Source organism: Macrotis lagotis, chromosome 7, assembly GCF_037893015.1.
Source record: "Macrotis lagotis isolate mMagLag1 chromosome 7, bilby.v1.9.chrom.fasta, whole genome shotgun sequence".
Taxonomy (NCBI): domain Eukaryota; kingdom Metazoa; phylum Chordata; class Mammalia; order Peramelemorphia; family Peramelidae; genus Macrotis; species Macrotis lagotis.
Genome location: NC_133664.1, coordinates 218045305 through 218056910, shown reverse-complemented (window position 1 = coordinate 218056910; position 11606 = coordinate 218045305). Strand labels below are relative to the sequence as shown.

Sequence of the window (11606 nt, the reverse complement as noted above, 5' to 3'; positions counted from 1 at the left end):
CAGAACAGTGTTCAGAAAGTCAATATATGTTGGTAGAAAACTCAGATTCAAGATATAGCCCATTGTTTGCACTGAAGAAGCTGCTGTAGAGACTAGGAAATGTTGACAATTCAAATGGATCCTACAGAACCACAAAAAATCAACATCCAATTTGATGACAAAAGCAGTAGTGGAGAAAGTGTCCCTGACAGCTATATTGAGATGGTCAGTTCAGTAAAGGCCCCTATTAAAAGGTAAGTCATTGACAATAATCAGAAGCTGCATGAAAACTAGAGACTGGAAGCCAGGGGTTCATTTGGAAGATTCATCTCCATTATATGCCTGGACTACAGGGATATAGATTTTGGTGGTCTCATTCTAGCCTAAGCTTAATGCATAATAGAGGAAATACACCATTAGATTTTTTTTTAATTGTGATTATATCAGTGTGTTTTTTCCACTGATATGGATCAAAATACTTCCAGACCTTATTCAATGGATAATGAGCCAGAATCAATCATCACAAATGGCCATGTGCGTCTGTAGGCAGGCTGGTCCTTACACTACATTGCCAGCCCCAGTTCTGAGGACTTTTTACCCTGATGAGACCTGCCAGAGATGGCATTACAATGGAATAGCCTTCCAAAGTCTACACACCACAATGAGGCATCAGAATAGGAGAGTGATGAAAAATTGTTCACTTGCTTAATCAAAGTATTTCACTTAATCATATACTTAAAATACTTTATAAAAGATTTTAAAATTGGAGGAGGAGAAAAAACTGAAAAATAATTTTTTACTATATAGCACAAAATACAGTCAGTGCATCAGAATTCAAGTCCCAGTTCTCCTGTTTATAAGCTATGAAAAATTTATAAATTCACAAAAGGTCTCTAGATGAGTCTCAGTTTCTTTGGGCCTTGCCTAACTAATTCAAAGGGTTACTACAAGAAGAAAACAACTCAGGGAAGTTAAGTGACTCATCTGTGATCACACATCTAGGAACAGAACTGAGATTTGAATCCAGACATGTTCACTAATCTTTTCTTCAATCTTTCTGTTTTACTAGAAAATATATATTGACTAAGACTTCACAATTGAAATTTTGCTTAAGAAGGGAGAGGAAAGGGGCAGCTAGGTGGCAGTAGATAGAGCTCCAGCCTTGGAGTCAGGAGTACCTGAGTTCAAAACCAACCTCAGACACTTAATTGCCTAGCTGTTGTGACCTTGGGCAAGTCATTTAACCCACTGCCTTGCCAAAAAAAGAGGAAAACTGGAGAGAGGAAGGTAGTATCCCAGAGAAGTATTTGTCTCTATGAGGAAAGGTGATAAACTAGGGTTGATGGAATATATAATCAGAGCTGCAACTAAGAATTCTGTCACTTGGGATCTAAACAGTTGTGAAAGATGAGTAGAGGAAGTAAAGAGGGTTGATTAAAAGAAAATCATTGGTGCAATTACATCAGGAAAAGCATTGACTTATCTTCTAGAAGGTACTATTTATACTCCCATAGGAACTGGGGGATATACTTATGAAAAACTCACTCTGGATGTATAGAAGAGTTTGGGTATAAGGAAGATTTTGTCATACATGTATGATGTAAAATTACTATTTCTCTAAAAGTTAAGCGAAAAGTTCAGTGTGTTAAGGACCAAGCTCATATTAATAAAGTGTACAATATTAAAAATAGCACTTATTTAAAATAAGACTGATAATAATTAATGATAATTAAATGATAAAAGTTCTTAATTTATGCTGAACTTTCCAAGTGATCTGGCATTCTTAATATCAATTATTCCTTTCCTTACCTCTTTCTCCATTTTATTTAGTTTGTCTGTAAAATAAGTATACTTTCTAAGCATTTGTTGATATGTTTTATTATTTTCCTCTTTCTTGTTTGAGTTTAGTCAATTTGCTAACGATGAGGAAAGCCAGAAGTTTCTGACAAGTGGACTTCAAAGCAAAAAGAAGTTGGTAGACTATGAAGAAGAACATGTAAGTTAATTCATGCTTTTAAGCACATAAAAACAGGAATCAAGGATGTCAGGTCTGTCTGAATCTCTATGGGAAAAACAGTATGACTGAAATTTTCCAAGGCTTTCATCAGCACATTCTTTGTTTATTCAGGTCTTCATTGGAATAAAGGCTAGTGTTTTTTTTGCTGTTCACCATATGTCTGTATAATTCATTTGTGGTGTTAGTTGTTTTGTAAAGAAAAAAAAATTACTATAACTCAAATATAAACTGAATTCATACTTAAGGCCCTAGTTTTTCTCTTGCATTATATTATACAAAATATTTTCTTTATTTAGATCCTAATGAAATCATTAGGATCCAAATATATGCATATATGCATATATATGCACATGTATAAAATTTATTTAAAGCCTACTGAAACAGCATTCCACCCAAAATCACATGTTTTATTCCTAGTAATTCTATTTTGGTCATGCCTCAGACTTTTCACCAGTAAAGATATTGTAAGGAAATGATGAAAATGCCAATAATCAAAATAGGGTTACCTTCTGCAAATGTTTGATTAGAATGCTCACTTTTTTCCAAGCATCCTGGAACCACATCTTTTGGAATGTCATCATTCAACCTCAGTAATGCCATTATGGGAAGTGGAATCTTAGGACTGTCATATGCTATGGCCAACACTGGAATAATACTTTTTATGTAAGTGTCTAATATATGTATTATGTTTTTCAGTTATTCAATTTAAATGATCTTTGTATAAAGGATATACATTTGCAAGGTATCAATAAATTATATCACTTTTAACAACTCTTTAATAATTGAAGTAGTCTGATGATGGAAAAGTGAGACCAATAGAATGTATGGGGAGAGACCTCGTCTTTGGGTCCTTATCATTCAGCATGGTATCTTCAATATAACAAATTTGTAATAATTAATATTGAAACTTGTTTGGAAGTCAAAGATGAGAAAATATACTTCCTCATTTCTCTTTAAAATTTCTGGGTTGAGGGGCGACTAGGTAGCGTAGTGGATAAAGCACCAGTCTTGGAGTCAGGAGTACCTGGGTTCAAATCTGGTCTCAGATACTTAATAATTACATAGCTGTGTGGCCTTGGGCAAGCCACTTAACCCCCATTTGCCTTGCAAAAACCTAAAAAAAATTTTCTGGGTTGCAAATGTTACAGTTGATACATTAATTTTGCTGATTTACTTTTAAAAGTTTTTTAATTACTCATATAGGGATGACTTCCTGGGTAGGGAATAAGAGAGGGATATGTTTAGAAATAAAGGTCTAAGGGGAAGGTAGGTGGTGCAGTGAATAGAGCCCTGGCCCTGGAGTCAGGAGGATCTGAGTTTTAATCTGAACTCCGACCTTAATAATTGCCCAAGTGACCTTGGACAAGTCACTTAACCTCATTGCCTTAAATAAATTTAAAAAAATTTTTAAAAAGATATAAAAATATAGTTAAAGAGATGAAGAAGGGATAAATATTTTAGCCTACCTAGACTGTCTGGATAGTATTAAAATTGTTCTGAGTTCTCTCACCAGATGGGGCAATGAAAAGAGCACTAGATTTGAAATTAGAAACCCTAGGTTCAAATTCTAGTTTTGATATTTATTGCTTATCTGTTTTTAGACAAATTGCTTAACCTCTTTGGGCCTTAGTTTCCTCATGTATAAAAATGACAGGGATGTAAGTGATGACCTCTGTGGTCTGTAGGTCTGTAGAATCTTTACCCAAAGGCCTTTCCTTTCTATTAAGAGAAATTCTGAAAAGCACTTAATTGTCCCATGGTTAGTTATAAACAGAGAGAGTATACCAATATCTGGAATATCTATGCAAACTTATTCCTAAAAGTTCCATTTCTTTATCTGTGAAATGGGTATAATAATTCTTGCAGCTACATACCTCATACCTCATGCTGAAAGTTATTGTTAAGATATCACAGTCACTATTGATAAAGATTTCTAAGGTTTAAAGATATAAATGTGACATTAATTTTGCTATAATTCATGGGAAGTTCTTACTGACCAATCACCATGTGTATCCACACAATAAGAGCCCATTTATTTATTGTTTGATAGTGGATAGAGCACTGACTTTGGAGTCAAAAGGATGGGAGTTCAAATCTGACCTCAAATATTTATTTCTTGCTAGCTGTGTGAACTTGGGCAAGTTACTTAATGTTGATTGCCCTGCATCCAGGACCATCTCCAGTCAGCCTGATTGATATCTGGCCACTGGACCCAGATGGCTCTGGAGGAGAAAGTGACACTAGTGACTTAGCAACACAACATGCCCTCACTCAAATGCAATTTATGTGCTGGTGGTGACATCACCTACCTGATGTTTGATCTTCTTTGAGAATGAAGGACAAACATTATTATTAAGGCTTTAAAAAGTGATGGAGAAAAGGTTAATAGTATGGTTGAATCTTAAAATGTATTGTACATTCATCCCTGCATTCCCAGAGAATATGTGTTAAAGTATTCACTAAGTATTCACTTTAAATATTACCCCAACTTTGGTATCCAATATTTTCTTTAATGACAGTGAATGCTGAATTCACAGTTAGCTAGTTTTTGCTAGAAATGAAAAAAAGAAAAAAGTAGCCAAATGAGTTCACCCATTATGACCAATGTAACTATATTTCCAACTTTGAGGCTGAACTTGGTCTAATGACTGAATAGGAATGGCCATTTTACTTATATATACAAAATGCCAACACAAAATTTTACTCTTTATCTGTTTATTAAAAAAATAAAATTCAGTATATTAGTAGTGAACTTGATTTTCCTACTTTAATCCCCCAATGTATGCTATGTGCTTTGGGCTTATGATATAAATTTTAGACTTTCTACCTTGCTCATTTCTCTTTTCTTATTCTTTATTATCCACCTAGAATCATGCTGCTTGCTGTGGCAATATTATCCCTCTATTCAGTTCATCTTTTACTGAAGACAGCCAAAGAGGGAGGTATGTTATTCTTAATGACAAATTTGTATTCTATATAATACATAACCTTATGCTTTGACTTTCTCTTGAAAAATTTTTTGGTCCCTAATATATGTTCTTCTTTTGTTCATTATCTTGTTTTCTTCTCAATGAAAATTACCAAATTTCTAAGTTTTTTTGACCATATCAATGGGCCTATGTATGATTCAAAAGAAATGAAGGGGGTAACTGGTAGGTGACATTCATAAAATATGACACATATAAAGATTTTGAAGTTTTAAATTTTTTCCCACTATCTCTTGCTTTTGGTTTTGAACTTCTATTCTTCTCTAGAGATTTTTACTGAAATTTCTTGCTTTATTTTTGTGTCTGAAGTGAAAAGAAGTACTTTAGTATGGTGGAAAGAGGACTGATTGGAATCAAAGGACTCAGATTCATCTCCTCTCACAGCTAGATGGCACAGTGGACAAAAGTGCTGGATTTGGAATCAGAAAGAACTGAGTTCAAATTCAACCTCAGATATTTTTTTGGCTGAATGACCCTGCATAAGTCACTTGACCACCCTTACTTAGCCTTAGCTTACTCATCTGGAAAAGAAGGATAATAATAGCACCTACTTCTTGGGGTTGTTCTGAAGATAAAATTAATTTATCTTTGCAAACCCTAAAGTGATAAATAGACACTAGCTGCTATTGCTACTATTGCTACTACTACTACCACTACTACTGCTACTACTGCTTCTACTACTGATACTACTACTACTACCACCACTACTACTACCACTGCTACTACAATATTTCTGCTACTGCTACTTCTACTGCTACTACTACTACTACTACTACTACTACTACTACTACTACTACTACTACTACTACTAGTACTGCTACTAACTACTGCTACTACTGCTACTTCTACTGCTACTACTATTGCTGCTACTGCTGTTACAATTGATGCTGCTAGACTATTAGTTTCAAGACATTTGGTAAGTCATTTATATTCTCTGGTTCTCAGTTTCTTTATTCATAAAATAAGAAGGTTGGACAAGATGACAAACATTCTTTTAAGATCTGTGATTCTGTTGTCCTACAACACAAATATACTTAAGAGTTTTCTTTAGGGGCGGCTAGGTGGTGTAGTGGATAAAGCACCAGCCCTGGAGTCAGGAGTACCTGGGTTAAAATCTGGTCTCAGATACTTAATAATTACCTAGCCATGTGGTCTTGGGCAAGCCACTTAACCCTGTTTGCCTTGCAAAAACCTAAAAAAAAGTTTTCTTTACATGATATAAAGTTGTACTAAAGAAATGTTTTGGGGGGTAAGATGTCCTCATGATCAATCTCCTCTATCAAAATAGAAGAACAGCACCTTCTCTTCAAATTATAGGCTTAGAGCATTGTCTAAGGCACTGAGATGTTACTAAATGATTTACACAATATTTGTCAAAAGCAGGAAGTGTGGGCCTAGTTTTTCCTAATATTAAAGCCAGCTCTAGCCACTGTGCTATGATGACTATTTATAGAAATATTTTAAATGATCAAAATAAATATTTCAATAAATCTCTTCCCTTTTCTCCCTCTTTCCCTCCCCTTCTCCTTCCTTCCTCCTTCCTTCCTCCCTTCTTCTTCTTCTTCTTCTTCTTCTTCTTCTTCTTCTTCTTCTTCTTCTTCTCTCTCTCTCTCTCTCTCTCTCTCTCTCTCTCTCTCTCTCTCTCCCTTCTTTTTCTTAAACTACAGGCTCATTAATTTATGAGAAATTGGGGGAGAAAGCATTTGGATGGCCTGGGAAAATTGGAGCTTTTGTTTCTATTACAATGCAGAACATTGGAGGTAAGGCAGTCAGGGATTATTGGAGACATGCTCCCAAACTGGATATTGGGATGAAGGTGGAATCCATCTCTCTCTAATTGGTTGATGCCACAGTCCTTGTGATCAAGCTTTGGCCTCACCTTGAAGATGTTTGATACGGAAAGGTGTAGAATGGAGAATATGGAAACATGCCTCTCCTCTGTATCAGAACCTTCAGACAGCGCCCCTTCCATGCTGGGCTGGTTATGATTCTGTTCAGTAACGTAAAAATATCTCTGATTTCATTAGGGTGCATGTTCTCTCTATAAATATAAATTACCCTCTTCCATTCCTTAGTAGATGGCTACTCATGAGTTGCCAAGGCACTCCTAGAAGGTGGTCAGTCTTTAAATGATAAACCTTTCTATACTTATCAAGACTATTCATTACACAAAAAGTGTGTACTTAAGTTTGTGTTCACATTCTAAAGGCTTTGTCTCTGGAATGATTTGCCTCCTTTATCATAAGTCCACCAGAGAAATATCTTCTTTTACTGTCCCTGACCTTGAAGTTTTTCCAACTTGGTGTAAACTATTAGAACTTAGATTCTCCTATTAAAACCTTAAGAAACCAGAAAACTTAAGAAACTAAAGCATTGGAGTAGAACTTTAATTGTGGTTTATAAAAAGTAACTATATTCTTGATTCCATTATCTTTTTGATTTAGCATATGCTTTTAAAGGTATACATTGTTCTTCACTGAAATCTAATAACACTAAGTTGTTCATTTCCCCTTGTTTTAGCAATGTCAAGCTACCTCTTTATTATTAAATATGAACTACCTGAAGTAATCAGGACATTCATGGGACTTGAAGAGAATACTGGGTATGCTCTGATGTTCTCTCTATGACTTCAACTAAACCAACCTATTTGATATTTTTAGCTGCTATAGAATACCTTTCTTCGTTTTCTCTTTTAGAGAATGGTACCTCAATGGCAACTACCTCGTTATATTTGTGTCTGTTGGAATTATTCTTCCACTTTCCCTTCTTAAAAATTTAGGTAAACTTATTTCACAATTGAAACTTCTCCTGATTTGCTTATGTAGGCTGCACCTCGGTAATGTTATTGACTAAATCATTTTTCTCCTTTCTTTCAGGTTACCTTGGTTATACCAGTGGATTTTCCCTTACCTGCATGGTATTTTTTGTCAGTGTAGTAAGTAATTTGTTGATATATTCTCTAAGGCTCAATGCAGTATGAATTTCTAATATTTTGATTATTTAGATATTATGAAATTGGTTCCACAAATATCAGTTTTTTCCTTTTCATCATAGTTTTGAATAACAAATATTTTTATAATTTGAAAGTAGAAGATCAGTAATTACCAAATGACATCATACAGGAACTTGGACAGGCATCTGATAAGTCAGAAGAAACATTTCCAGCAGAGTCAGTCAGTGATCCTTCCCTCCTTTGGGGGGGGGACAATTAGTGAACTTAAAGATGTAGACAGGCACCTGATCAACCCCTTAGTCCTAATTTTATTGATGCTTGAATAGAATACAAATAATTGAAATAGTGCATATGAAATACTTTAAAATGTCAAAATCCTCCCTTTTCTTCTCTACTCCCTTTCTCCTATTTCTTTTCCTCTTCTTTTTCCATTTTTCTCCCCTTTCTCCTTTCCCCTTGCTCTCTCCTCTCCTTTCCTTCTATTTTCTCATTTCTCCAAGAAGAAAATATGCAAAGGTCATCAGATTTATCTCAACCCTTCAATTTCATTCATTTTCTTTTTTTCCCTTTTTTTTTAAGGTTTTTACAAGGCAAAGGGGGTTAAGTGGCTTGCCCAAGTCCACACAGTTAGGTAATTATTAAGTGTCTGAGGCTGGATTTGAACTCAGGTACTCCTGACTCCAGGGCCAGTGCTCTATCCACTGCACCACCTAGCTGCACCACTGCAGTATGTATTTTTGAGAGAGGCGAAGTAGACTAGTGATGGTTTTAGTGAACAAAAATATCTTACACACTGATTATGACTCTCAATAGTAGACTCCAAATGCTGCAGTTGTTTCCATTAAGATAGAGAATACAAGGTATTAATAAGGATGATAGAAAACTAAATATTATATACTTATTCTTTAACAATCTCAACAGTAGCTTTAAAAAAATAACACTTCTATCATTCACAATTTTTGGCTCAGTCTTTTGTATTTCTCCCCACCACTTGCATTCAAATTAGGTGATCTATAAGAAATTTCAAATTCCCTGTCCTCTACCTGTGCTGGATCACAATGTTGGAAATATGACATACAACAATACATTTCTGATGCATCTAAAAATGTTGCCCAACAAGTCTCAGACTACTGAAGTGAATTTCATGATGGATTATACTAATGGAAATATTGCAGATCTATATGAGAAGCAGATCAAAGATGCCCTTCACAGGAAAGATGTGGATTATGAAGTACAGAATATGGACAGATGTCAGCCAAAGTACTTTGCATTTAACTCACGGGTAAGCAAGATTCCCTAGATTAAATCTCCAGCCATCATATTAACACATTTAGTTTCTGTGTCTTAAGCCTAAATGGCACAGTAGTGCTATCTATGATAAAAGGCTAACTGAAGGATGTTATTTTTTTTTCAGACTGCCTATGCAATCCCCATTCTTGCATTTGCTTTTGTATGCCACCCTGAGGTACTTCCAATCTACAGTGAGCTTAAAGAGTAAGATTGCCATTGTTTTAGCTTTATAGTTTGATTTTTAAATGTGTTCATCATGTTCCCATGTTTCTCTGTGGAAACATAATTTTATTATTTTTGACATGTCACATCCTATAGTCTCATGAAAACATGCTTTAATCAGTGAAGTACAATTCAGAGCATTCATTGTATAAATGATAGACACTAATTTTACTGATAATCAGTACTAAAGTTTTTTATTCAGTATTTCCCCTTTGGAAGTGGTTAACCATCTTGCTCTCTTTTGGACTTCATTTTCCTCATCTATATAATGAAATAATTGGATAGAATTCTCTCTCTCTACAAATTGGTTCATGAGTTCTTTTTTCTTTGAAGATAGAGTCCCCCTCCCTTCTCATATGCTGATAACTAGGACTGATGAACTGGAGAACATATATCACAAAATCTGTAATGTGTAGGAATTGAATGATGCTTTGTCCCAGGGTGTCAGCATCTAGGTGACAATGCTTCCTTTTCTGCATCAGTTGTTCTCTGTTAAGAACTCTCTGGAGAAAAGGGCCATTATTTCTCCTGGCTTAACTTCACCTGTAGAGCAATTGTCCTATTCATAAGCACTGCATTCTTTTTACCCCACCCCCACCATTTTCCCTCCAAATTGAAAAAACAAGGCTAGCTACTAATTCTTTTGTTGTTCAATCTTTTTTTTTTTAGTCATGTCCAACTCTTCATGACCCCATTTGGAGTTTTCTTGGCAAAGATACTGAAGGGATTTACCATTTCTTTTCTAGTTCATTTTATAGATGAGAAAACTGAGGCAAACTGACTTGCCCAAGCTAGTGTCTGGATGACTCTTCCTTACTCTAAGTTTAACACTCTATTACCTAGTTACCCATTGTGGCTACAGTAGTTTTACTTCTTTTTTGTCCCTTTTATGGTTTATTTATTTTATATTGTTACAATTATCTTGTTGTGAAAGTAAACATAACACCTTCCCCCCCAATAGAGAAACCTCAAGAATAGTGAGAGAGGGAAAAAAGTGTACTTTAGTTTGTGTTCAGATTCCAAAGGCTCTGTATCTAGGATGAATTGCCTCCTTAATCATAAGTCCACCAGAGAAGTTGCTTTCATATCTATTCCCGCAGTCACTATTACTAGCTATATTTCCCTCCATTCTATTCCTCCATACTCTCATTTATTCTATTCTCTCTCCTTTCACCCTGTCCTTCCTCAGAAGTGTGTTGTATTTGACTCCCTTGTCCTATGAACTTCCCTCTCTTCTATCACCTACTCTTCCCTCCCCACCCCATCCCCCTTATCCCATCTCTTTCCTATCATTTTTCTCCAGGGTAAGAGATTTCTGTATCCTATTAAGCGTGTTTATTTCCTTTTTGAGCCATTTCTTTTTTAAATTTTTTTATTTATTTAAGGCAATGAGGTTAAGTGACTTGCCCAAGTCCACACAGTTAGGTAATTATTAAGTGTCTGAGGCTGGATTTGAACTCAGGTTCTCCTTACTCCAGGGCTGGTGCTCTATCTATTGTGCCACCTAATTGCCCCTCTCTGAGCCATTTCTGATGATAATGAAGGCTCACTCATTCCCCTTCACTATCTTCCCTTCCACTCTGTTGCAAAAGCTTTTTCTTGACTCTTTTACATGAAATATCTTAGCCCATTCTACCTCTCCTTTCTCTTCTTCCCAGTACTTTACTTTATTGCTCATTGACTCCATCTTTATACTACATTAGGAATACACACAGTTCAGCATCATTAAATCTCTCATAATAAGCCCTCCCATCCAATCTTCTCTGTGCTTTACCTGAGTCCTTTCTGTTTAGTTCTGGTCACATTAACAGAAAAGTTTAAAGTCCCCATATTTCTGGGTAGTTGATTCTCAGTTGTAAATCAAGCTCTTTTGCCTCCCGGAATATCTTATTTCAAGCCCTATGAACCCTTAATGTAGATTCTCCTAAATCCCGTGTAATCCTGACTGCAGTGACATAGTAGTTGAATTGTCTGTTTCTGGCAGCTTTTAGTATTTTCTCTTTGACTTGGGAGTTTTGGAATTTGGCTCTAATATTCTTGGGAGTTTTTCTTTTGGGATCTCTTTCAGGAAGAGATCGATAAATTCCCTCAATTTCTATTTTACCCCTCTATTTCTAGGATCTTAGGGCAATTTTACTGCATTATTTTTTGAAAAATA

The 11606-nt window shown here is 35.4% G+C and overlaps 1 protein-coding gene across 2 annotated transcripts in view; it reads left to right on the top strand.

Annotated features, from left to right (window-relative positions):
- Nucleotides 1-11606, top strand: part of SLC38A4 (solute carrier family 38 member 4) — a 120462-nt gene that overhangs the window by 86123 nt on the left and 22733 nt on the right. For both annotated transcript variants that reach the window (XM_074194891.1, XM_074194890.1), the window contains exons 2-11: nt 4-233; nt 1888-1975; nt 2544-2659; nt 4865-4938; nt 6651-6743; nt 7504-7585; nt 7680-7762; nt 7860-7918; nt 8943-9218; nt 9351-9430. In XM_074194891.1, coding sequence (XP_074050992.1) covers nt 100-233; nt 1888-1975; nt 2544-2659; nt 4865-4938; nt 6651-6743; nt 7504-7585; nt 7680-7762; nt 7860-7918; nt 8943-9218; nt 9351-9430 — 1085 coding nt within the window. In that variant the 5' untranslated portion in view covers nt 4-99. The remainder of the gene's footprint in view (nt 1-3; nt 234-1887; nt 1976-2543; nt 2660-4864; nt 4939-6650; nt 6744-7503; nt 7586-7679; nt 7763-7859; nt 7919-8942; nt 9219-9350; nt 9431-11606) is intronic.